Source organism: Orussus abietinus, unplaced genomic scaffold (assembly GCF_000612105.2).
Source record: "Orussus abietinus isolate OABI.00-Male unplaced genomic scaffold, Oabi_2.0 scaffold21, whole genome shotgun sequence".
NCBI lineage: Eukaryota > Metazoa > Arthropoda > Insecta > Hymenoptera > Orussidae > Orussus > Orussus abietinus.
In genome coordinates this window covers 825,819-853,710 of record NW_019396018.1, presented here as the reverse complement: position 1 = coordinate 853,710, position 27,892 = coordinate 825,819, and the positions used below count along the sequence as shown (strand labels likewise).

The 27,892-nt window shown below is 45.0% G+C and overlaps 1 protein-coding gene across 1 annotated transcript in view; it reads right to left on the bottom strand.

The window, feature by feature from the left end:
* Positions 1 to 81: 81 nt before the first annotated feature.
* Positions 82 to 27,892, bottom strand: part of LOC105697594 (acetylcholine receptor subunit alpha-like) — an 82,741-nt gene continuing 54,930 nt past the window's right edge. Inside the window, exons 2-13 of the mRNA XM_012421038.1 lie at positions 15,487 to 15,612; positions 10,329 to 10,468; positions 10,196 to 10,240; positions 6,606 to 6,715; positions 6,225 to 6,405; positions 5,526 to 5,641; positions 4,759 to 4,927; positions 2,803 to 2,939; positions 2,522 to 2,641; positions 2,212 to 2,394; positions 1,783 to 1,993; positions 82 to 1,646 (exon numbers count right to left, since the gene is read on the bottom strand). Of these exons, the coding sequence (XP_012276461.1) occupies positions 1,449 to 1,646; positions 1,783 to 1,993; positions 2,212 to 2,394; positions 2,522 to 2,641; positions 2,803 to 2,939; positions 4,759 to 4,927; positions 5,526 to 5,641; positions 6,225 to 6,405; positions 6,606 to 6,715; positions 10,196 to 10,240; positions 10,329 to 10,468; positions 15,487 to 15,538 (1,662 nt within the window). The 5' untranslated portion in view covers positions 15,539 to 15,612 and the 3' untranslated portion in view covers positions 82 to 1,448. The remainder of the gene's footprint in view (positions 1,647 to 1,782; positions 1,994 to 2,211; positions 2,395 to 2,521; positions 2,642 to 2,802; positions 2,940 to 4,758; positions 4,928 to 5,525; positions 5,642 to 6,224; positions 6,406 to 6,605; positions 6,716 to 10,195; positions 10,241 to 10,328; positions 10,469 to 15,486; positions 15,613 to 27,892) is intronic.

Sequence of the window (27,892 nt, the reverse complement as noted above, 5' to 3'; positions counted from 1 at the left end):
CGACAAAAGTTGACATGGCCTTAAAAATTCATGCCAAAATCGAAAATTGATGACCTAGGTCCGTGGAAGATCAAACCAGGCGCTTCTCCCTTATCAGGACCTTCGATCCCTCGCGTTGTTCTAGTTGTCGATAAAAATCTAGTTTGTCTGTTTCCTCCTAAAATCGCGTTAGTACCATTAAGTCGAGCTACCTTTGGGAACCAGTCGCGATACCAAAACCGTCAAGCGCGAGCCTTAAAACGTCGTAACGTGACGCACCGTAAGAACAAATGTTTTACACGCGCACCCTTCAAACTTTATAATAAATATCCACCTCACCGCGAACCGCAGTGGAACAAATACGATTACGCACGTCTTCCTTAATTACAAACATATAACGTGAGCAATAAAAGTTGAGTCGGCTACTTCAGGCCTGGCCCAGTCTGCGCCGTGTCGATGCAGAACATTTAGAATTTCAGTGGGTATGAGAGACACGTACCTTCCCTTCTTGTATTTTTTTGTTTCTTTCTTTCATTAAGTGAAAATATGGCCCCTTTGTTACAGGCTCGATGTAGCGCAGAGAAACGTATTATTTTCTTCCTGAGTCTGCAACAGGCAACTTCGAGTTTCGGCGACCTACGTGCGCGCAAGCGGTCCCCATCTATCCGGTCGCACCGGCCTAGAAAAATCCCCCAAGATCCATCTCTTCGCCCTCTCCCCCGAATTTAGCAACAAATAGTTCGCAATTTCCCCATAACTCCGCTGGTAAAAAATTTCCAAAAAGTGACCCACCCGATTTTCCCGAGCTTCCGATTCTTTTCACGGGTTCGACGTCTGCGAGTCGCATATGGACCACTTTCCACGATTAAAAATCATCACAAGGTCCAGGACCCAGCTCCCAACCGAGGAGAGCCACCGCGCACGCAAGTGGGCCGAGTCCTTCGACATCGACGAGCTCTCTTCCGTCCTGTACATTACTTCGCATTCGAGTTCGGACCACCAGTCCCTAAAGTAATCAGTTCCGTCTAGTTCGATATCGTTCGGGGATCGCCCAGCGACGTGGATATACGTAGTCGACAACGAGGAGCCGTCAGGGCTTCGCGCGACGCGGAACTCAATACACAATGCAACCCCATAAGCTGCGCGTCCGATTTTCGCAGCCCTGGAACGGGATGCACTCGCAGGGGTGCACGAGTCGCGAGTCTTGGAACCGCGGATACGAGATGCGCATTATTTAGGCCCGTATTTACATATTAGGCCAGCTCGATGCGTACGTGGAGGGTGCGTCCTGGCTTACATTACGAGAAACCCAGGCTAAGCCGCTTAATTGGCAATCTCTCTCACTTCCTCCAGGAGCCAGTCCTCCCGTTCCCGCCCTCGTAGCAGACCGAACCCCGCCAAGACCCCGGTCTTTCGGGCTCGCTTCCGGTCTGTGGCTTCCGGTAGACCAAGACACCGATGGCCGCCCCTCAAAGACTCGTCACGATGTGTGGTTTGGCAGTGGTGGAGGCGATCTCGGAGAGTCGGACGTCGATCGGCATGCGATCGTCGTAGAGGGTCGGGGCTTGCAGAATTATCCCTGCCGACCCGACCACCACGGCTAGCGTGAAGATCAGGAGGAACAGCCTGTCCATCACCATGGCCACGTACTTCCACTCCTCCTTCACCTGGGAATCGAAAGATAATATTTAAGACGGAGTCCATCGTGTGCCGGTGGAGCAGCCCGAGCAAACGTCCGCCCTCTGCTCCGACGATCCTCGAATAGGTTCTTCGGGGACGGTTTCTCCCGATTATCTAGCATACCCTTGTGGAATCCTCTTCCCTTTTCGTGTGGTCGGCGATGAATCGAATGCCTTCTATGGCTTTGTAAAGTTCCGGGCAGTGGTGCCAGTGATTGAGCGTGTTGCAAAGAGCTTCGACGCTCTTCGGCGTAGGAAGTTGTTGCGTGGATGTGGACGCAACAGGAGACCCATGGATGCGGCAGGTGCTGCCCAGGTTGACCGCCTCCAGTTCGCTGGAAAAATCGAGGAGAAGGTACTTACGAGTCACTTTTTCAGAAAGTAGGATTTTCTGATACCCAAACTTATGCGCTATCAATTTTTAAGGAATTTTAGATCCACTTCTACGAGGCTAGCGCTATCTCGGCGAGGGCACAGAGTAATATCCATCGCCGTTCGTGAAAGGAAAATAACAACAATTGTTTAATATAGCACAATTTGGAAGGACTTATACCGCGGATTCAGTTCGTCTCTCGAATTCAAGCTTGGGAAGAGAACGGAAGATTCCGCAAGCTCGGATGCTGTGGCCTCCACGAAGAGAGAAGGATCTCTAAGCTCGAGACCATTACACGTTCTGATCATGACGCGATGGGCATGGTCGGCTGTTATACTTTGTTTATTTGTCTGGTAGTGCGGCCTGCAAATAATTAAACCAATGTATTTATGCAGCGTTACACAAAATGAATCTCCCGTCGTGGCTTTCTATCACCTGAAGGAAAATTCAATTTCTTACGAGAGTACTTCTAAGCAAATAGACCAGTTACCTGCGCATTGCTAACAATCTAGGTAGAATGTGTATAAACACTCGTCGGATCCATGGCGCCATGATGTGAGTCTGCGGTGAGCGGAAGTGCACGTTCAGAACTATCACCGTAACGCATATGCTGAAAAAGAACTAAAGTCACTCCCATTTCCACGTCTGAGAATTTAATCACCATAATGTTCACGATCTCACATGCGTGTACAGTCAAAGGTCTCCCCGACTCGTAGTCTCTTCCCTCGAAATCTCAGGAATGATCAATAATTCAGAGGCCCGGGAACTTACCTGAACGTGTCGAGGATCATGGTGAAGAGGACGAACTTTCCCAAGAGAGGTACCACCAGCGACGTTGGTGGGATGATTTCAGCCAACAACAGGAAGAACACAGTCAGCGACAGCAAAATGGAGATGGACAAACTGACCTGGAATGAATCGACGATTAAGGAAAGAAGCGATGTATTTGAAAAATGTAGGTACTTGGATCCTCTGGTAATAAAGTCAATTTTGCCCTGTCCTACCCTATTCCCCGTCAGACGCGGTAGCATTAAGTTGAACTACAAAGTGCCCTCAAAGAGCGACGCGGCAACCCACTTTTCGGTACACAGGATTTTCCGATATAAGCCGCTGGTCATTTTGTCGGTCCCAGAAGAGGATCCCGAAGGAAGGGAAGTCTCTCGAGGGAGGTATAGGGCGTTTCGTGATCCGGCCTAAATGCGCCGACCTTGATGGACCGTGTTAATGGAGCAGGCATCAACGGCGTTAGGGGTGGCCGTGTCATCGGGGCGCACCTCCGGAAGACACCCCCGTTGTCTATGTACTTCGGTTGGAACAATTGGAGAGGGTATTGTCTCGCAGCCTCGCATTGATCTACATACGTAAGCCGGTGCCGTAGGGCTGGCGCGGTCGTGGGAAGAACGGGCGGATAAGCGGCCGCGTTCTGACTCCTGACCTTCTCCGAGGTGTAGAGACCGGAGACAAGGTGGAAAGAAAGGGACTATAGGTATAACCGAATTATAGAGCCAGCTCCTGGCTCTTGGAATATCGGCTCGAGGTCGAGAGACCGTGGAATGGAGGTCGAGGGATGCCGACTTATTGTACTCCGAAGGAGGGACTCTTCTGCCGACCCTGGACCTCCCGGGTGACCCAAGATTCATCCGATACTCTTCGGCATCTGTCGATGGAGTTTCCTGCGAGAAACAGCCCCTTCCAGTGCGACTTCCGGATGGAAAGTGACTTTTAATCGAGTAGAATACCGATAGAGACTCGGACCTTCTTAGATGGTTCAGAGAACGGTGGAACTCGACGATGGAATCGCAAGGAAAAGATACGTCTAAGCTGAGATGATTAGATTTTTTTTTATTTTAATCTCAAATTCTCTAAAAACATCACATCTTGAGATGTCGTCATTCAATAATTATGGATATCTTCAGTTTCGTCCAACGGTCTCCCATGTCTACTCCTCCGGATTTCCTGCAAGATCCACTTTTCTTCCGGTCCAACTTCCGGGTCGAAAGGAACTTTAAACAGGTTAGAAGGTGTCAGGAAGAGCACCTACCCTTTCGGGGCAGTCTGGAAAACGTCACGATCGGAAAAATGTGTTAGAAATTCCCTCCATTTTCAGGACGCCCAAGAACGTGTGGGGGGTTCTAACTCAGTGAGATAAAAGTCACAGGAAATCGGTGCCTTTTCCGGAACCCTGTAATTTGGCGATCGAATTACCCGGGAACCCTATAATTTGGCGAGGAGGGATCGTATACGGCATGTTCATTACTTAACTTCTACTTCTGCCAAACACTCTTCGACATCTGCCGAGCCGAGTTTGTCACGAGGGGCACTCTCGGCAAGCACAACTTTCGAGCCGGGAGAAACTTTAAACCGATAAAAGGAAACCCTCGAAGAGTGGTATTCTTCCGGGAAGATCTGGAGAACACTTGTAATCTGCCAATTGAATTATCGAAGTGTACTTTATAAGACGCAGTCATTAATTCATCCCCTGTTTCCTTCCGCGCTCCCCCGATGTACCACTCCTGACCTAACCTAATTACGAAACGCACCTATCCTCTTTACCTCCTACATAAATGAGATTTTCGATACCAACGATGTGTCCCATAAAAAAGTTCCCTTCATCAAAATTTATCGCCACAAAATAAGGAACAACTTTTATTTGAAGTACTTTTCGAAATTATGCATCGTTGGGATAAAAATCGCACTTTTGTTCTTGGGGTAGAAGGGGCCACCAACCTTTTCGCCGCTGTCGCTCGGCAGATAGAAGACCAACACCGTCAGGAAGGATATCCCCGTGCAAGGTATTATGAGGTTGACGGTATAGAAAAGGGTCTTCCGTCTCATGGTGATATTGAAGGTTATATCGAGATAGGGCTCGTCACAGCACGTATAAAACTTTTCGTTTCTGAAAAGAATCCCAGCCGAGCGGTTAGCCGTCTCTGAAAGTCCGCACACGCGGTGACACAAAGATCGATAAGACGTGCAAGAGATACGAGAGATATACAGGGAAATTCGACGTGGAAAGTGACGAGTTCGATTCTTCTTCCCTTCCACTCGAGCTTGAAATGCCTTTCTGTCTGGTCCTCGATGTATATCTGCATCTCATGCACGCCTTTCCAAACACCCGAGAAAAGTGCGAAAAATGCCCAAAGAAACCACATCCCCGTCAGATTATCCATTCTCCAAATTTTCTGTGAATTTTAAAATAACATTTATCTTTGCCAACACTTAGGCAATGAATATGTCAAATATATAAGTGATATGTTAATGGTTGAACAAAAATGAATGTGAAAATGATGATTTTATTTAAGATTAAAAAAATTCATCTTGCAGGTGATAGCGAAGAGTTATCATTGGATAACGCCAATAAAAATTTATTCTCGTTATTCCCCGTTGAAATGGTTTAATCCCTTGGGTAAATTCGGAGAGAGGAGCAAGTTCCATCCCGGAAGGATGCAATTATTTTCCTTCTATTTAACTTTTCTATTTACTATTCGAATTACCTGACGGCTGGAACCTCGAGAATGTCCCACTCGACGGAAGTGTAGAACTCCGACAAGTCCACCCCGATCTCCACCACGTTGCTGCCACGAATTTCGTCGATGTGCCTAAGATCGACCTGTGGAATGAAAACAATTGATTACGCTTAACAGCCGATCGGGAAAAAAATGAACCCCTTTGAAATAATGAAAAGCCCCGCAGTTTCCCCGAGCCGAGGAAGCTCCGGGAATTAAATATGCAGGCTTATAATTCTTTCGTAATTTTATTCATAAGGGGAGGAATTAAATTTCCGAATGTCGAGGGGCTGAAACTCGCAAAATAGCCGAGGAGTTCCTCGTGTGGTGCATTCCGTGAGTGTTACCCATTCTTTACGTTTGCCCCTGGCGGATTTGCTGAAACTTTTCCATCCTACGTTTTTATGCAGGCGCCTCACCCCACTTATTCAAGTTATGGTTCCATATATTTTGGGCGTGCTTAAAGAGTAAAGCATTCCTGAATTTCGGATAAACAACCTATCCTGAGACGTCCACGTATAACAAGGCTTCTTAAAATTTCATTATCGCTTCCTAATTCAATATGTAACGTTTGATCCACATAATTGTTAAATCACCCCGGGAGCTCCAACGATGTTTCGGGGACATTTTGGAGGGCTTTATTAATTTATTTGTTGCTTCAATCTATGAATCATGAGATCGGTTTACCTGGAAGCCGTCATACGTCCACGAGCCGAATTTCATGACGCAGGTTTGCTCGTCGAATGGGAAGTACTCGACGTCGATTTCGCAGGAAGACTTGTAAATCGCCGGAGGTTTCCACTCGACCCTCCCTGTATAGTTTAAAGTCGCCTTAGTGGCCAACGTCACCTCGAAGTTGCCGTCAGCACTAAAAATGAAGTTTAATAAAACGCATGTAAAAATTAAAAAATACTTGTGGACGCTATTTATGGCCAAAAAGAACCATCGATATCATCATCACGCGTCGTGATCGCACGTTAATAATAATAATTTCTACCACATATATAAAACTTAGTTAAATCATAAACATCCTTTTACATAATAAAATCGGGAAAATAATCGACATACTTGTTGTATAAAACTATATCGGGCCTCCAGATGTGATCGGACGGTACATGAAGCATTTCCACCCCGCCATACTCCTTTGGATCCCATTTCAGCTTGTAATCGTACCAAGACTGGAAGAAAAACCAAAATGCACTTAAACATTGCAATTGTCCGATGACAACTCTATACTGACGAGACTCCTGGAAAATATCCATAACGAAATCGTTTATCTAAAATTATGTAGAGATGAAGCAGGCTGTTTTGCGATTTATTACCGCGGTATCGAAGAATCTTGGGGTTCAAGAAACGAGACATACTTGCCGAGTACTTCGAAAGGAAAAGTTTTCACTTGCAATTTTCACGCACAAGCGCCGAGGGGTGGAAATTCGATTCGTCACGGGCTGACCTCGCCGTTCGTCTCCACCTGAACCTAAACATCTCAAAGTTTGTCCCTATCGTCCCGTAAGGGGTTTAAGCTTCCTTCCAAGTCTTGCATTTCCTTCGAGAGTTGAGCCCGCGGCGCTTGCTAACTTGCACGTTTTCCCAGGGAACGGCATCGCCCTGCTGACGACAAGTCTGTGTCGCGGACACGTTGTTCAATAAAACGCGAATGCATCGAGCCGAGAGCCCTCGGGAAACACGTCAATGGAGAAGTTGCACTTCAAAGTTCCGAACGAAAGGTTCTGAGAAGGATCCGACAAATTTCAACGTCCTTCCCAGAGAATTTGATAAACAGTTCCTGACCTTAAAAAAAGTCTGCAGAAGTCTGATATGCTTATAGAATGTATGACGATGCCTGATGACTTTTTCCGTACAATAGAAACGTCAGGCGTGAAACCCCCTTTCCAGAAAATTTGATAAACCAGGTATTTCTAATTTAAATTAAACAATGAACTAAAATGCCGCATCATACAGTTTATTATAACTGATGGTTTTTTACATACAGCGAAAGGATCCGTCAAATTTAATCGTCCCTTGCACGGAATTTTATGAGTTCTAAATCTTTCTAACCGAAACAAGGATCAACTAAAATTTGACAAGCTTATACAATTTGTAATAATGGCTGATGATGTTTTACGTATTCATCAAGGGAGTGAATTTAATTAATTTTAGTGACCATTTCTATCCTGAGAGAAAACAACAAATTCATTGGACCAAAGAAATACTTTATTAATGCAAAGAATAATTATTTTACTCAAATAAAGTGAAATGAATCGTCGTAACTCCGAAGAAAGGTTGCAAGCAATTTATTCGAGCTTAACCGAGTGAAATTATTCTTTGAATTATCAAAATATTTCTTTGATACTATTCAAAGAAATATTTCCTTGAACATTTTTTTCTCGGTAGACTTCATTTCCTGGATGGTGCCCACGTCGGCGAATATTCCGCAAAGTTTGGTCTCTCGGACCTCGGTGCTGGTCATTACGTTCTTTAACTCCCTCCGCCAGTGCGGTTACACATTACATTGCACCTCGACAAAGTGCCCACGATCGCCACAGACTTGACGCCGGTGTGAAGTTCGATGCTTGCGGTCCCCAACGACGGGAGCACCAATATTTGCCGTGTGTGTCCAGCATTAGGAGGAGGTCTGTGCGAAAGCACTTCGACCGTGCAAACAGAGACGTCACATGAGAGATGCTGCGCCGGAAGTGCACCGGGTACCGGAAAGTAAGCCACGCCGGTCCCGAAGCGGGATGGATCGCGGCCATTACTCACGATTCGGGGCCTTAAACAAACTGCGTGGATCTGACCCTTATGCAAACGACAAGAAGATATATGACCGCGGAATGCAGCCCGGCGAAAGAATTTCCCGTATACTTTTTGCGACGCTTAAACCTCCCTCCGGAAGTCCTCCGCAAGGTGCATACAAATTCTGCGGCTCCCTCGAAACGCACGAAATTTGAAAAACTCGGAGAATTCGGGGCAGTACTAATTTTGGAAAATGTTTAAAGTTATTTCTTAGGCTAGGGAGAAAAGACTCGGGTCGACAATCGGCGAGAGCGCGATATCGAGCTTCGTCCCAGAGGTGTCTTGAAACAACCCCGATAAGAGCACGCCACCTAAATCGAGTTCTCCCCCGGCATAGTCCAGCATGCAAAACGTTTGGAACTCGAAGAATGTAGGGAAGTACTAATTTTGGAAAAAAAGTTTGAAGTTATTTCTTAGGGTTGGGAGAAAAGACTCGGGTCGACAATCGGCGAGAGCGCGATATCGAGCTTCGTCCCAGAGGTGTCTTAAAACAACCCCGATAAGAGCACGCCACCTAAAACGAGTTCTTCCCAGGCATAACCCAGCATGCAAAACGTTCGGAACTCGAAGAATTTAGCGAAGTACTAATTTTGGAAAAAAGTTTAAGGGAGTATTTTAGGGTTGCGAGGGGAGGCTCGGGCCGACAATCGTCGAGGGCGCGATATCGAGCTTCGTTCCAGAGGTGTCCTAAAACAGGCTCGATACTTGCACGCCATCTAAAACGAGTTTTCCACGGCGGAACATTTACCCTTACATAATCCAGTATTCGAAAGTGGGTTGCACGGCTCAGCGAAGCTATTTTGCGGCTCCCCAGCGGAACGTCCATCTTCTCGTTTCCATGACACGTCCCGGCGACTCGCGGCCGTTTATCGGCGAAAATACGGGGAAAAATCGAGCCAAGCAGCTTCTTGCTCCCAACCCCGGCAGGATTGTCCGCCAAGACGTCTTTGCGCGATACCGGTGGTCGCCTTTCTCGCTTTCCCGAGATTCTCGGCGGAATCGAGGAAGACTCGAGGAGAAGGACTCGAGGAAGACTCGAGGAGAAGGACTCGAGGAAACCGCGGCTCGGGCGAAAATCGCGAAAAAATGGCGGCTCCCCCGATCGATCTGTCGCGCTCGGCGGTGCAATGAAAAACAGGGATAAACGACTTTTCGTGGGCGACGAGTCGCCCTGAATAATGGAGCCGGCACTTAGCGGATAAGCGTTTTGCTACTCCGACGCCCGGCACGTACCGGCGGCCCGAATCGATGGAATAATTTTCATCTTGACGCCGCACGCGGCGGGCTTAACTTGGAGCTTAAGTTAAACAAGCACTAATGCCCCGGCTCGGGAAATTTCGTTATACCCTGCCCCTCCGGAAACTTCCCGAGGAATCGAAGTTTCCTCGGCCGACCTTTCGACGGCTCGCCGTTGTCGCGGCTAAGAGCCCGAAGTGTCGTCGAAGCTTTTTCAGGGATCCCTCGCGGCCTCTCTCTCGCTCCGCCGCGAGCCGGCATGCGCCTCTCTCGCTCCCGCGCCTTGGGCCGCGCGCCTCGAAGGGACTCCAAAGACTGAGAGTGACACGCCGATGAGAAAGGGAAAAAAGGGAGCCTGGATTTCCAGAAATTTAACTCGAAAGTGCGACTCGGAGGAACTTCATTTTGGATGGCTTCCTAAAAGCTTTGTAGAAGTGTATGAATTGGATTTCCTGATAAAAAAATTGGGTCATTTAAAAGCAATCCTATCGTTGCATGAAATTCTATCTAGAGCGATGAACGTGCGACCGTGCCACTATGGATATTTGGAAAATCATGCTGAAAATCAAAATCTAGTTTTATCTTGGGAATCGCTTGACTATTATCGTTTCGAAGAAATTATTTACCTGTTCGACCCAAAGGTTAGTCGTCATGATCTGATTCTTCAGGTTCTGGGAAGGAAAAGATGGCAATAATTAATTTCCCCGTGTCCAGAATTTTATGAGAAAATCCTGATTTGAGGAACAGTCGATTACTTACCACGTCGATGAGTTGAGAGAGCTTAAGTTTGATCTTAACGGTGAGGGCGTCTGTGACATTGACCACGGGTCGTACCAACTTGTTGTAATTTGACAGGAGGTCGTCGTACAGTCGTTTTGCGTCTGGATTTCCTGAGCATCCTGAAATGAAAGGATTTCAGGCGAAACTTTTCCATAAAACCCAGAGCGATAATGAGCTTCCATTTGTTCCAACCTCCATTAGACACGAGTTACTGCATGAAAGAGACGTTTTAAATAAATTTTAATTCCCATCTTTTGCTATTTTTTCATTTTATTTTTAACTTATCCCACTCCGCAGGTAATGAGCTCATACGAGGCACACCGCATCAAAGTGCAACTACCTCCGGGAAAAATACGATATTAAATTATCCTGAAAGGTTATTCGTAATGGGTGTCAGGATTCCATATAAAATTGCTATATTAACAAAACACGCGTTTTATCGTGTAATTCTATCATGAAATAACCTGCACCATCTCATGGATACGAAATTCAGATAATCTGTTTAATCAGAAATAAAACCCCCAAATTAAATACGTACTCTTAAAAGTGAATCAGAGTCGTGTATTCGCGGAGGTAAGAGGGAAAATAAAACCCGATAGGGAATAAAAAATACGCAATTTACTTCAGATTCGTTCGGGATCGTCAGATGCGTACAGAGGAGCCGAAGAAAAATATAAAGGGAAGTTCCGAATCAAAAGACAGGGAAGAACTTCCAGAAGAGGAGATGCCTCGGTCGAAAGAACAGCTTTGGCTCGCGATAACCGGAAATAACGAACCGTGAAACCGTCGCAAGCGTAAATTCGCAACAAGGACGGCTGTGCCACATTTTGCAGATATCTTTGATACGTTTATCGTGGTCTGGAACGCAACTTCGAGCGCTTTTTGCAAGACTCGAAACTCGACCATTGCAAAACCAGATGCGACCCGTTCCGAGGATAATTTACAATAATTCCTAAAAGCGCATGTAAATTTATTCCACCACCAGGAAACGAGCTAGCGGGCCCAATCGATAAATTTCCCAGAGTGAAGTTTAATAATTACGAATCTCAAAGTCTCTCTTAAGCGACTTCGGATCTGACAAAAGCTCCCGCCCATGAGACTGTGAGGATCGTATTTAACGGAAGGCCTCGGAAAAAGTTGGAGAAAATTTAATATAATGAAAGGATGAAGAGCGCGAATTAGTTTATTCAGCGGAAAATCGTATCTTGCATTCTGAAGTTTCGGGGGGAAAATGGATAAAAGGGAAGTCCGTGAAAAAGTTGCCGATGTAAGGCGCCGGTTAAAGGAGAACGTCTTTCGAGAAAATGGGACGGGGTATGATATGCGTCAGGTTATAATGGGATTTCGGATTAAAATTTTAAGGGGTTTCCTCTTAAGGAAGTGCACGGCCAGCGCTTAATAAATGTTTCAGAGCGGGCAGGAATTGTTGTGCAAAGTAACCCTAGCAATACAGATCAGGGAGTTAGTAGGACGGGTCGAGCATTTATCCGGCATTGAAAGCTGCATCTAATGGCTAAGTAAACTATTGCAGGGCGAGTCGTGTTTGTCTGAGAGGGCGAAACAACAGTGCGGTTAAATATGTTTCTCCAGTTGGTTAAGTAGAGCATCATGGGGTCTTCCGTAAATACCGTGCCGACGCCCTGAATCGAAATAATACCCTCCTCAAATAATTTACACAAAATAACGAATATAATTAAAATTGTAGTTAAAGATAAAATTGACATTCTATTGTCTTTTCACTTTCGACACTTTTAAGATTTGATTAATAAAATAGGAGATAAGTGGCGTCATTTTGAGAGGTATCTTTGTGTCGTCTGCTTTTACAGAATTTATAGAATCGCCGAAATCTTTTCGTAAGCAGTCGAAGTTGCGGTAAGAATTTACGAAGTAACCTTAGAGCCTGGTCACCCACGAATTACATAGATAACCCATCCGGGAGCGAGTTTCCGGAGTCCCTTGATAAAATGATATTAAACTTCGCAAAGGTAAGAGCGAAAGGGGCAAAACTAGATAAAATGGGAAAGAATATCCTGCCAAGCTTACACGCCTCGTTGCCCCCCGTTTGCCGGCTTCCCTTAGTACCATCCTTCCCTCTGTTTTATTCCCTCGGGATGTTTTCCCGGCGTCCCGAGAAAAAAAAAAGAAACACCAAAAAATCCCCCGCCGAAGGGGTTAAGGATTACGGAAACGAAACGACCCTCGGATCCGTCGATCGAAATCGAATTTCTCAAGGCGGTGGCGACTTCATCGATCGAAATCCAATTGGACCGAGCGCACTTCGACCAGCTCCGCCGAGGATTGATATAACGAGAAACAGATAACCCGCAAATCTGGTCAGTTCGAATCTTGAAAAAAAAATCCAAAATTCCACGCCGACCGCAACTTTCCCCTTCGCCGACGTTTTCACCCCGTACTCGAACGAATACACTGAAATTCCATAATATTAAAAACATTCCATAATATGAAGCCAAAAATGAAAGGTAAATTATTCATAATAAAGGGTCAAAAAATGTTCAATCCTCGTCCAGTTTTTCGGATAATTAGCGTCTTTTTCGGATGATTTTCGACAAGGGCTATTCTCTGAGAACCCTGACGCGTTTCCTTGTTAAATCCCCCTCCCCCTCGATTCGTCCGCTCTATTTTTTCGGACCTAGGGGAGGGATAGTGGAAAAAATTTCGCAAAAATTTAGCCAAGAGAACAAGGGAACCTCGGCCTCGCAAAATGGGACAGGAAACCGTGCCGAGCTTACGCGCATCGTTGCTCTCTGCCTGCCCGACTCGGTCGCTTCATCCTTCTCTCTCCCTCTCTCCCTCCCTCCCACCCGTTTTATTCTTGCGGAATATTTTTCCCGTAGTTGCCGGTGCAAGTCGGGAAATCGATCGATGAGCCATCGGGTCCGCCTCCCCCCGGAAAATGGGAATTCCTTCCAATCCCCGGAAAACGGGGTTTTGCGTCGCTCCATTGTGACGACACCTTTACAAACTGTTCCGCGTTTCAAAGGACGCTGCGCGAGAGATCGCGTATACAGAGGAATATCGATGTCCTTGTCGGTTTTCGATTGTCGTGCGACCGATGCCTACATCCCCGCAAATGCTACCGATCGACCGCTCGAGCATCGGAATCGAGTATTCGCAAAGGACGCTCGCACCCCGCGCGAATAAACTTCCTCTATTTTGACTACTCCGCCATTGTTATTGCAGCCCTGACAATTATTCATCCCGAAATTCGATAGAAATTCTCCGAGTACGTAGACCTCGTCGTTAATCAGAAAGCAGTTTCTTTTCCGCTGCCATTATCGACTGCCTCAAAAGAAATTCCCTCGGAACTGCCTCCAAGAAAATTGAATAAATAGGAAAAATAATATGTGACGTCAGTCGGCGGGAATTTCTCAATTTTAATTCCCGATTAAATGGTTAACGAAAATGTGAAAATTCGAAAACAAAGACTGATCGCAAAGTGCCGCGGAGCCTTTAATGCGGCCTGTTTGTCGCTTAAAAAAAAAAGAGAACCTCCTGTCTCGTTAGCTGAACAAGTGCACTTTCTGCTTATTTAACCGGCTGCAGCGCGGCATTATTTTTTCGTTTTTACTTCGCCCCTGCCCTTGTCCTCGCTCCCATGCCGTTTGTTTGTTTTTTTTTTTTTCGCCCCTTTAGGATGAACGATTTACCACCACGAAGTAGCCGATACGCGTACCAGTTGCGCAGCTATTTTATCCCGATACTCGACACAGGTGACTACGTAACATCCCCTTGCAGAGTGCAATTTAACGTACGCTTCGGACCTGGATTTACATATTCGGGTATGTAGTGGCGGAGGCATATATTATACAAGTATTGGAATATACCACAAGCATCGTCGTTTACGTAGACGTTCTAAATCAGTCAGGGGTACACGATGTGTATACGGCATTGATACAATTGACACAATGCTACCGTGAGTCTTATCGATTGATGTTAGAGTACGTAGTGGGGACGAAAGTAACGCTTAACTTTTGAATTTTATCATAAAATTATTTTATATTGATTTTCAGGAAGGATACAATAAAATGTACCTACATCGAAGTGTTATGTATAAAACGTCAGGAGAACGGTGATAGTAGTAATATGTTATGATCGTGGAATTGTTTTGTGTTTATTCTTACATGCAAGAACGAGGTTGTCATGTATTAAATACTAATTGAATTGCACCGATTAACCAGATGAGCGATACGGATTTTATGGAAGGTACTTTTCTGGAACGCCTCGTTAAACTTGTGATTTTTTAGCAGAAAGTGAGGAAGGGAAATGATTATTTAATTAGGCAGCCCGATATCCCCCGTGATAATGGTTTCCGGATTGCGAATAAATTACGACAATCCGTATCGCCGGTCTCAAAACGATCATTAGGGAACGCAAAAGCGGAGATTTATGGAAAGCCAAGTTCGGGGACAACGTGGACTGGATTAAGCCATTTTAGGACCACAGCTAATTTGACATCAGGGTCCCCTGGTTTTCCTAACGACACTTCAGGACTCGGATATACAGTGAAAGTTTAGATATTGTCGGCAGGCTCTTTATTAGCATATATAATAGATCACGATGGCTCCATTAAATTTGGTAAAAAGTACCCCCTTTGGCAATATCGCCGGGGGTTGCATTTCCGCATTTTTACGACGAGAGTATCCTATAGCTTAAATTTTTAATAAATTAGCCACTCCCACGTATATGAAACATCAAAAAGGCCACTCTTGATCCCGGGAAAATAACACCACCCGAAAAAATTGATTTCTACTGGTATTAATTCTTCTTTTTTTTTTTAAATCGAGAAATAGATAGCGTAACGTTTGCCTCGAGTGCAAAAATGATTTCAGAGGTTCGAGAGATTTTGCATCGCTTTCCCTGTATCATTTTAATTCGTCGATGCGAGTTTCGACGTACCCTCATTACCGCGCCATTGTTCGTATAATGCGCCGCTACGTCGTCGCGGAAAGCTTGGAGCTTTTACGTAATTTGGAAAAAGCAAGGCCAGAGGTAAGCAAGATGCGTCGCGGAGTACAATATGTGTCTGGAGGGGAATTTGCGGTATCTCTCGGTCTCGATGTAGCCCGCTCGCTCTCGAGGCAGGTACACATAATACCGTCATATTTATTGTACGTACCTGATATGAGCACCAACACTATCCACATGATCCCCACCAGGCTCTTCATCATGTCATTGTGACGTCACGTCCGCCTCATTTCTCCTCGTCCTTCTGCCACCCTGATCCTTGCTCAATGCTCGCTTTCTGAAACAGAAAGTGCACCCTCGTCGAGAAAATTCCCACCATTTTAAGCCCCGTCCGGGAATTAATCCGAAATATCCCCACGCGGCCGAGTTGCAGACACTGCGCGCGAATATGCACCGGAGAGATGCACCAGGGATCGATTTCGCGATTAATCGCGGGGAGAAAAAAAAGAAAATAAAAAAATTTATTTTACGACCAGGGCATAAATGCGCACTCATTCGGCCGAATGTTTATACACTCTGGTTAATAATAAAAATTATGGTGGATTTTCCTAGGGCAAGGAATATACCGTTTGTTTAAAAGTGATGGATGATTTAAGAGAATTTAGTGCTCCTCGATGGCCGAAGTCGGACACGAGTTGGACGGAGATTTCAATCGCTGCCACTTATTAAAATTGAATATTCGGCAAGAAACCTCCGGGAAAGAAAAGAATGCCAATATTCGGTGACATGCAACCAAGAGCCAGCAACATGCCAGCACTCGGTAACTCCGGATGTGCATGCGTATGCATTTTTAATCCGGACACTGGGAAATGCAAATCCCGCGAAGGTGGTGTAGCTGAATTTCAGCAAAATGCGTGGAAAGATGTGGTTTCTAGGAAACTCTTTTTTTCTCTCTCTCTCTCTCTCTGTCTCTCTTTTAACGCGGTAATCTCCATACCCGTATACGTGCATGCACTGCTGAATTAAATTCATTTGTTGCTCGGCGCCTGTCAGACGTACGTAAATATTCCCGGACATCGTTTTAAAAAATCAGAATTTTTGCTCAATGGAACTCGAAAAGAATTGTTAAACAGTATCATGGTGCAGGGAGCATACATTATGTCCTGTGCTATTAATAATAAGCGATTCCATGATATTGATATTATCATTTGTTAAACAATTTTCGGCGGTATCGGACGAACGGATAATCCAACCGGTCGAATTGGATAATTCGCAGGTCAAATAACTTGACGCCGTCGATTACAACCAAGCGAAGCAAATAATTCTATTTGACGATGGAATGGCATACCTATAACTGTTTCATATTCGGATCGGATAATCGAATGATTTCGTTACTCGCACATCACCGGCACCCGGGCATTACATACCTTTACGTAATTATGCAATAATCCGGAATTGAGTTCGGAAAAATTCCCGGGGTGCGATAACCGGTCTAAGTTACTTACCGGGATCATAAATCGGAATATCGGGTGTGAACCGATTACCAGTTGCGAAATTCATTTGGAAGTGTCAAAGCATGTAACAAAAATGCAAGAGCCCGTCAACCGGGGGATGAAATTGTGACGCGAATCAATCTTAAGGAGATTTAAACTTTCCACCATTAATTCTCCAAGGGTTATTTCCGCTCCAATATGTTCAGTCGATAATCCTGAACCCGTCATAGCCTGCCAATAGTCAGTCTGGCCTGGATAATTATCTGTCACTATCGCTTAAGACTCCGAAATGTCTGACGAGCCTTCGAATACGTTTCCTAATCGCTCAATTTCGCGAGGATTACGAAACAGCGAGAGGATTAAGTAGGTCTTCTGGCGAAACAATCGCGAGATTCTCCGACTTCGGATGCGAACCAAAATGTAAAAGTTCTCCCATGAATGGAAAGTCCGCAAAATATTTCCATTCCACTACCTACATCGATCGTGTGGAAAAAGCCCCGTGATTTCACTTCTCCGCTTCCAATAGAACATTTTTACGTAACAGGGATTTTTATTACTGACACTTATCGTGAAACGAAGTGGACTGATTGTTACGAAATCGATTCCGCTGTATTCTGAAAGTGAAAACTCGAAATACAGAGTTCTCGCGTGACCGTCATCGCGTATCCCGTTTCTTCAATTATGAAATAATCTACACACGGTGAGGGCAATAGGAAAAAAAATTCCAACAACTTTGACAGTTATTAGTGGCCTTTCTGCCCATAAATATCGAAACGGCGAAATCCTTTTCCAAATTTCAAAGTTTCATCAATCCTCCCTCTTAGGGGTAAGGGTTGATAAGCCTCCTTAGAAGGAACTAATGTCTTTTCGATGTAAGGGCAGTGTTTCAAAGATCGAGATGTACATCGAGGCAGGGCTGAAGGTATAATTGAACACGGTGATCCATCAATTGGATTCTCATGATTTATTACATCCGACGTAAGACGGGTTCCATCCATCAGCTTTTCGCGATGCGAAGGTAATCGACGTCGCCTGGCCGACAAGTTGTCCCACTTCCCATATCGCCTCCACCTTTCACCAACTTTTCTGGTACAACAAAAGCAACTATGCCACAAAAGGGCACTCTTGTATTCTCCATATATCGCATGATAGAATGACACGAAAAATAGCTAGATTATTAAAAAAAATAGTAATAATAAAAAAAGAATCATGACATATCATGAAAAATGTGTGAAACTAACAATTTATCCGTTTTATTGGCGTAGTTTTTCCCTCGCATCTCGCCCGATCCCGAAGGAATCCGAGAGGCAAGAAACCCGAAGACAAGTTTTTTGTGCCCAGCGAGTTTCGAGTTTGGAAAGGCATCAACAAGTGTCGATCAGCTTTTTCCTCGATGGATAAACTTTAATGGATTCGCGAGAACGATATCGCCCTAACTCGAAGAACGTCCGACGGGACGCAAGAAAGGGTCAATTAAATTCGAAAGGAGTCGGGATGGATCTTTGTTCACGGGTAATTCAGGGGGCGCAAGCCCAAATTGGACGGCTAGGACAGGTGAGACGAGGAGATGCGAGCGTAAATTATTCGGAGAGCGAAAGGTAAACGAGAAGAAACGGCGATTCGGACTGGAGGAAACCGAACCTCGGGGAGTACTTCTCGGTCCCCGAGAGGGATCGATGGATCGATCGATCGATCGACAGGAAATGGCGGAGCTGTCTCCCCGAAGAAAGGCCCGAGTCTCCCTCGGATCTTCCAGAGAGCCTTGGAATTCCTGAATTTTCTCCTCCCCCGCCAGCGAGACTTCAACGAGAGGATAAGACAAGAGAGAGGAGAGATATTTAATTTTCCATAAATCGAACGAATTTCAGGACTCGCCTTTTCCGAGGAGGTTTCCGTCCCCGCGGCCCACGGGGACGGGACGGTTCCCATAGATACCGGCCTTCTCTCCCCCGTGATATTCAATTATCCTCCCGGAAAGAAGGAATTCGATGCCGACCTCGTCTTCACCCTCAAGGAGGATTTCCCTGCCGAGGAAACTCCCTCGTCATCCGCGATCCCGAATCGATAACTCGACGCGACCCTTTCGCGTCCAGGACGGGGCGCGCATACTGAAAGGGCCGCTGATGAGGCGGTCAGGGGACAAAAATTCCAGATGGCAAATAACTTGCGACTTCCTTGAATTATGCATCGCGGTGCCACTTCTGTTGGGAACACCTAGCAACCCGTGAATACGGCCCCGCAATTATAGGGCAAATGCCGAGCAGGGAAATTCACTCTACGCAAACTCTTACGGTGGGACATGTCACGCGTGACGGTATCCTTCGGACGGACAGCCGCGAGACTTCGTGATCGCCCTGAAAACGGGGGTAAAATAGTTAATAAATTTTCATTACCCCCGTCCAACCCCTAAGTACCACCGTAAGGCTGAACGCCCATAATGACGAGCCTCGAGGATAGTAATGCCCCGTTTAAAGGTTAATGAACCCGTTTAACGCCAAATTAGCAGGCCGTCGCCTTTTTCGCGTAGCCTCTTGTAAAAGTAGACGTCAAGAAGGTCGCATCATTTCCTGGCTGAGTGCAATTTGTTGCCATCGACGCGACTCGTATAGAGGCGACCCTCGCAAAAATAATCCACGTTAGGACCCTGGGTGTCAGGATTGTTACCGGAGGACGTAATTCTCGCATGATCGAACCGTGGCCTGATCACGATACGGGTTTTTATGACAGAACATAACCAGGTTTACGGCTTGCCGATGCGAAACCCTGCATTCGCCCCCCCCCGCGAAGATCCCACCAGGTGCGTATGTGCAATACGTACTCGATACGTACTCCGGGAGGTCCGTACAGGGCACATGCAGGAACTTGTATCGGCCATTAAATTGGATCGGACGCTTCATTATGCAAATTTGGACCAGCAGTGATGGTTTTCGGAAGGTCCTCGAGAATCTACGCTTGGAGGAATTATTGCCTATGGAGTGAGGCTCTATCTGGCCCCTGGAGATCGGATTAATAAAATCAATAAAATTGATAATGCCACGTTTAGTCCCTCTCCGGCCGAATTTTTCTGGAGCCTCTAGAAGAGCAAGGCCACCAATTTGAAGAATTTGGGGAAAAAATGTAGAATTTGACGGGATATTTTGGGGAAATAAATTCATTTGGCACTTCGTAGGGCGGAGACACGTAGGGAAAGTCAAGGTATAGGAGCCGAAGAAAGAGGCGAGAGAAGGTGAAATTCGCCGGTGTATGTAGGTCGCATCTCGCGGCTCGATATCGCCGAATACTCTTTGTGTTCTCTCTAAATTGGGTTAAGGAGGACTTTGAGAGTTTAGAATTTCGATCGGCACATTCGACAGTCGTATCAGCGTCTGAGCTCGTCCGGAAAAAAAGTGAGCAACGATCGAACTCGCTCGGGGAAGCCGACTCTCCGTGACGAAGTTTAATGGAGCGCGAAATAAATAAATAAGTAAATCGACGGTAAATAAATGCTCTATTGAGCGACACTAAAGTAAATGGATTGGATTTATTCAGGGTATATATTTCCGGAGAATAGGGGCTTCCTGTATTTATTATTTTGTTTAAGGGGAGGAGGTGTCGCTATTCAGCCTGCATAAAATAAATGAAACATCGCTCTATCCTGATTTGTCAATTCCGGAGCACCGGGCAAAAAAGGACGCGGAAATAACGCTAAGAAATTGCGACTGGCACGGTGAGCCTTTTGTCTCCGAGGATTCGCCTTGTTCGTTTTTCTGAATGCTTGATTTTCGCATGAGACAGAAAATCTGATTCCATGGAGCTCGCTGACAATATCCATTTGCATATGCTCACCCACCTAAATGGGTCATTCTGCCGCTCCCTGCTCAAAAAGAAACTCAAAGTCCCATTGATCCGGTGGCAAAAACGGGGTTAACAAGTTCCTCGACAAAGTTTAGATACCTCGCGTTCAGGAAAAATCGAAAATCTACTCTTCGGCGTACAAAGTTATCGCCTCGAGTATTACTTCACCGTCATATCATTACCCTTGATAACGCGAAAATCGATATCCACCCAATTCCGGATTTTCAAGGAATTAATAAATACGATTCTTCTAAAAGTATTTCCGACGCGAACGTTTTTATAAATATTTGCGATTTGTAATAAATATCTTAGTAAGAAAAAAAAAGAATAATAACTTCTTGACTTCCAACCGTTCATAAAAATATATCAAGCTCGTTAAGGCAACATGAAATGAACGAGGTACACACGTGCGTAACAAAGTGATTATTTCCCCACAGATTTATCGCGATGGCTCATAAAGCTCTTTTTATGGTTCAACTTAAATTCCGAGTGCACAGAAAAAAAAAAAGATTGCTCTTTCATAATAAAAAACCCATTTACAACACACTCCGCGTTCTCACCGAAATTCCAGGCAATTACGTGATCTACGTTTGAATGTTACATTTATTACCGTTATCGAGATATTGAGGGTACCCTGGTATTTCAAGCGTGGCTTAATTTCATGATTTAAATTAATTAAATATTTTCCTAGATAATAATTCAACATATTAAGTCATTTATTTATTGCAGGGAGTGCGATCGCAATTATGAAAGACAGCGTTATTCATAGTAAAGTATGAGACTCGTGACACCAGCGAATAATGTCAATTATATATAAATCCCCGTAAAATGAAGAGCAGCAAAAAACTGCAGCACGACAGATCTGATACCGTCGACAATCTGCAATGCGACAATAAAAAGCCGACGGTAGATGCACCTGTACACATCTGACCCCTCGATGTAGAGTTCTAAAAGCCTGTTGGGATTCTTCCCGTCGTTCCGGCGTGTGTCAGCAGAAACGATTTCTCGCGACCCTCGAAAGGAAGATTTCAAATTTTCCACGTGCCAGCAGTTTCCGAGATACGAATACCATGGCACTCGAACGGCATACAACAGAAACAAAAAACTGAGTCGTATTAAGGTTTCTCCTAAAATTGTACGTGGCCATCAGCTCCCTCAGAAATCCCTTTCGCGCAAAGGAATTGTGAAAAGATTGTAAAGTGAATAAATATGTATTACTTTATCCACAAAAATTAGAATATAGAAATAAAAATTATCTAGCTTATGTCAGCCCCAGGGAACCCCCGTCTTCGGCATCCATCAAGATATTACCCTAGGTCGAAATAAAAAGCCACGTGGGGCGAGCTAAAAGTCCCCCGGCGCAATTTTGAAGTCGTTCCGCTAAGGAACGATCTTACATGGGCATGTATGTATGTATGTAAAAGTACTCCGGCAAAATCATGATCTATGACTGCCATTTAACTTCTGGGAGTGGCACCTTAAGAACCTCGTCCGGTACGCCCCCTTAATTACGAAGGGGTGTCCTACCAGAGCGAACCTATTAAAATTCCGGCTAAAATCCACTCTTTTCCCCCATCAGCGAGCCTTCATCGAATAAAGGAGCCTGCCCGATAAGAAGAAATAAACAATCGCTGAAGCGTAAATTGGAAATCCATTTAGCGATGTAAATCCGAGATTATTACACCTTTTCCGAGACAACTTTTCGCCGTGGGGACATTTTCCGAATTTCAAGTTCCTCCGTGTCAGGTGCAAAGCTTTCCATGTCAAAGATATCCCATGGCGATCGATCTAAAGAATCTAAAGAAAGTCATTTAAATCAGTGACGTTGCCCACGTAATTTCTGCTTTTACTTCCTTTTGCCAAGGATAAATAACAAGGGGAGGCCGAGGTCAAATATAACCCCGGGAAATAAATAACAAACGTTATAAATTTTCAGCGGGAACATAAAAAGTGTAACAATTGACCCTAGTCTGCCCTAGAATCCTCCCTTCACGAAACTCGGTTAAATCCCAACTTCGTTGAACCGAAATTTCGTTAATAAGCCACGGACGCTTATTATCATTGGTATCACCACCGTCCCCGGGCTAAGACCTCTAATCAGGCAGTCGTGCGTACACTTTGCTCGATTGCGCACCCTTGACAATCCCGATGAAATGTCTTCTGTCGGCAGGACTCGCCGGTAGGAATGCACAACCCCTGGAGGAGGGTTGCGGGGTGGCCTTCGAATTCCGGGGCAATGTCACGTCGAGAACCGAGGGTTGGCGAAGGTACGCACACGTGTTTGCGCTTACTTATACACGTATCCCCATCGGCCCATCCATATGCACACCTACGAACACGTATGAGCGTCCACATGCGCTTATCCACATATTTGCATCCCCTTGCCACGTCCGTCTGCACCCCCGTGCCGCACGCGCCTATACGGCCGACATATTGGGATTTTCATTTAATTGAGAATCCGAAGGAATTTCCAGGGACGCCCTGGCACGAAGTAATGGACGTTCTTCCTGGGTTTACAGGTGTTTGTGCCACCAACACCTCCGTATGGGTGTACGTGCATCACGTGCACTATCGCGCAATGCAGCACGCACACCAGGGACTGCATGCTCCTCTTTCCGATCGTCATCGGCGCTCCTACGTGCTCGCCGGCCATGACGCGTTTACCTATTGATCCCGACTCGAGCTAAATTTCGTTGGAATTAATCCTAGCCCGATGAACGGGGTGGCTTAGGATAATTCGCCAAGTTACACTCCAGCTCTGAACGGGGTCGGCCCCTGCTGAACGTTACCTCGAGTCGGTTCGAGCGTAGGGAGAAATTCCTCCCCAGGGAAAACGAGAGATTCGCCTCGGAAGAACTTCCTGATTTAGGGGATACTTATGATTTTTTAAATTTTCATATCTTCCTTAGAGGTCGAGGAACTGGAAGGGTAGATTCAACTTTGATGTTGGATTAATAGGTGCTGCTGGAGAAAATTAATTGGAGCGCTCTTGTCATTTTGAGAGGAAGGGCCATTTGCGTGCTCACATGTTGAGGCACCTCTTCCATAAAATCTTTCCACCCTGGACGAAGTCTCAAATTTAGGGAGTACTTTTGATTTCTTTTTAATTTTATGTCTCTTGGATTGGATGTGTAGATTCAATGTTCACGTGGAGTTAGTAGATTCGGCTGAGAAAAGGTAACCAGGGCGTTATCGTAATTTTAAGGGGAAGGGCCATTTGCGTGTTCATATGTTTCGGCACCTGTGTCGTTAAATTTCTACGGCGATACCGCATGATAGGACCGTTCGATATTGAGGTATCTTGAATCACATGCTCCTATATCCCTTTAGATGGATGTCCAGAGTTTCCCGAAGGACGTCGTGCAAACCGTTGACAGCCGTAATTCCCAGGCCAGAGTTTATTAGGCACCCCATATGGGACCTGATCGTGACTTGTCGAATCGGTATCGCGACATCAATGTGGACATGTAACTACTTCAATGATCCGGATCGAGCACGATCAACCATCGAAATTGCTCTTAACGATCCGGATACGAAACGATCCTTCCTCCGGATAATTGAGGCTTCCTTCCTCCTACGACTCGGACCAATCCATGCATCATTAATTAATATCCGAACAATATGTATATAAATTTCCACACCTCTAGATAGTGATCGTCTCTCCCTACTGAATTTTTAATAATTATTTTTTATTTCGGTGGTCATTAGAAAACCTGAATTTTTAAACCTGCTCTTCTTGGAAATCCTAATTAGATCTCCACTCAAAAGTTCGTAAATGTTTAGACTTTGAAATGAAAACCGGAATCCTAGAGATAGAGCTGGAACACATAGTACCTCTGGCGTGTCGTGGATTTCAATGTCTAATGAATTCAGAACGATTATCTTAATTGCTGCCACAATTCCTAAACTCGCCTATGAGTACCATCTCTAAGTCATGATCGAGGTTGGATCGAGGATGTATTGGGCAGTGTCGGAATGACTTTTCGGCTCCCCAATGGTTAGCACTTTAATCGAAAATCGCGGAAACGATTTATGACGTTCCTCTATCCTTCGAAAAGAAGAAAAATCAGGAAATGGTCCACTTTCCAAGTTTCGGCGATATACGCAACCAGAAGTTCGCCTGCGGTTGAGTATTATAAAGCTTTGAAGTCGATATATGTAAGTACACATACATACATATATTCTAGCCAAGAACGTGTTTGTTTCGCCGAATCGAATTTCAAAATGTATTGCTTCGTATAAAATATTAACTTAAAAGTATTTTATATTTATCGTGGTATCTAATAATTTTATGAGAAAACAGGTTTACCCGTTTCTGGAGCAACGCCGTTTCGGTAAAGCGGATTAGTACGATTTCCTCCAAGATGTTTACAATAAAAAAAGAAACTTACTTTAAAAAGTGCTCATTAAGCGTGAAATATATTTAGAATACTAAATGCGACGTATGCATTTAATTGGCCCAGATTACTTATTTCAATTTCAGGGCAGAATTAATTTCCTCGCAATTAGATTTTACATCCAGGCAACCGAACAAAGTGCATTTTTTACACTAGCGCTGTGTATAAATCAAGCGAAAAAAGAAAGTTATGAAAAAAATAACGGAGCTTGAGGTACTTAGCAAATTCGCACTCTGATGAATTAAAAATACAAAATGGAGCCCCGTTTAATCGTCTCGGTGTCTTGAAAAGGAGCCGCAATTTTGGTGAGTAGTCCGTGCGCTCCTCACTTAAGCAACTTTGTAAGTTACTTTGAAAATTGAAATGGAAAATTAACCATCTGGTGCTCGGAACTTCCTTCTCAACAGCCTTGTTGAGGGGAAAACTATACCGCTGGATAACTTTCTCAGCTGGGGAAAAGGTCTTGATTATTTACCAATCTCAAGATGTTTCGGAATAATTTAAAACATTCACTTCAATTACACCGGTGCACGATTTTACCTGAGGTCGATGGCACCACGAGAGTATACGCGCATCAATGCTCAGAAAAATTGTCTTTAATAAAAATCATTTGGGAAAAAATGTCAAAACAAAGAGCCTTTTAAATTAATTGCTGCTCTACTGTTCGATTAGCGTTGAGTTTGTTGTGACGCGACGTTGTGATTCCAGGGAAAAGGGAAAAGCTCGACGAAAACTACTCGATCGATCGACATGTACATATAGACGGTCTCGTTGAACGTACATAATAAGACTTACGGTAAGTATGGTAATGACGAGTGAACCTGACCCGGAAAGAAGCCTCGACAACCCTTTACGACACCTTCGTGGGTTATCCGCCCCAATCTCACCTTGAGGAAGCGTCGATTTTATTTTAATATTCACACTTTATTTTTCTCTTCCTAATTTTCTAATTAAATTTTTCTCACCAGAGAGCTGAGATAATGCACGTAAGTATGTATTTACAGCGGCTGATTTTCATTTTCCACTGAAATAAGGGTAAATAAGGCTGAATCCGCTCGATCGGGCGTTCCTTGCGAAAGGGCCTAATCAGCACGTCCCTACTGATTAAAAATTTCTGCATGGCGCGAGTTGTCACTGGCAAGAAATTAATATTTATACAGCATACAGGCAGGACTACGAGGAAGAAACTTGACCCGAGAAAAAGTCTCTCTCTATATTACGCCCAAGTTCATACGAATAGGAACGCAAGTGCAGTCGACATCTCGTCTCCACTTACGCCGCTTATTTAAAAGACGTTAAGTTTCGGATTGCTTGAATACATCAGGATAGCGAGGAAAGCTCCGCCCTCGAAACGGAAAACCGGCTGAAGTTCGTGGACCGAAGAAAGAAGTTCCTCAAAGCGTACGGGAAATCCAGAAAAAGAAAAATTCCTTTCTCCACGAGGACTTAAATTAGGGACAAAATTGGACACTTAATCCCAGCGGTTGAACGGCTTCATCCTTTCGGGAACTGAATAAAATGAATCGCCATTTATGAAAAGAAGGTGGAGGAGACCTGTACACTTCGCTCTGTTGAAAAATTCAGAGTTGCGCGAAACGCGTCGCGCAAGGATCGTCGAGGGGGTGTTTTCCGGTGTGCCTTTACTTGGATATTTCTGAATTACTTTGTCGAGGTGGAGAAGGGAAAGTACACGGCAGAGAGAATGCATGAACGGTAACGACAAGAGAATCGGTCTTAAAGCGGAACCACTGTAGGAGGGTTTCCTTTTTTGCCGAGCTTCAAAAGATCGCTTCCACGGGCGCGCAGCTTCAGTGAAGAGTGTTAAGTTCTCTCGTGGTATTCCGAATCCACTGCAAGTGCTGGAAAGCTCGTCGACTACGAGACCGCTCGTACCGAGAGAGCTTTCCTTTACGATGTGTAATGAGAAGCACACAGAGGGCCGGGGAAGGGGCGCGACACCACGTGGCCGATGTCACATGTACGCTTAGTTCCGCTTATTTTCACTATTCACCCGGGCTGGGATGTACAGAAAATTACTCTGGTTCAATGAACGGTGCAGGGGTGCGTAATAAATGGAATTAACAGCTCCCGCGGGGACAAATTGGCCCCGGTCCCTAAATATCCCAAGAATTCATCGAGTCGCGGAGTTTCGCTCAATGACCAGCTATTCGATCATTGCAGGGCATGAATCGATCCCAGTTGACAAATTCATGCACGATTCGCCCATCGATAGATATAATACTTACCCCGAAAACGAGAAAAGGGGTGAATTACAAAATCGAAATGGAGAGGTCGCTCTTAGGGAGGGGTTGGGAATCGCGGAGCTGTTAATTGCGAAAATCGTTAAAAGGTTTGCCCGTGTATTTAAATATTTATATCTGTACGTTCTGAGGTTTTAATGTCGCGATGCTTGACGACATGGAGTGATATTTTAAGCGGACGGGGCTTCACAAAAATGACTCTCTCGTACATCAAAAAATGTAGCTCGATGCTCCATCGCGGAACTACCTCTCAAATGTACCGACAAATTCCGCGCCCCGTGAACTGTTATTTATTGGGAAATTCTCTGAGCGTACGAGCGCGAAATAAAAACAACCACTTTCACTGTGCGCTGCAAATCACGATGATACTAACAAAACGAATACCACGGCCTGGAACGCTCGTTCGATCTATTCGAGCACATCCAGAGTAAAAAATGCTCCACTGAAAAGGCGTGTGTCTGGTCAATCTGAGATTCAACACGCACGATGGCACCCCGTTGCATATTTAATTAACAGCATTGAGTTTATTCAGAATCTCGTGGCGGCAACTGAAAGAAAAAAAAATGTAAATCGTTGTTCCTGTTCCTTCAATGTAATTGAACAATTGGGGTGCGCTTCGGTTGAAATAATGA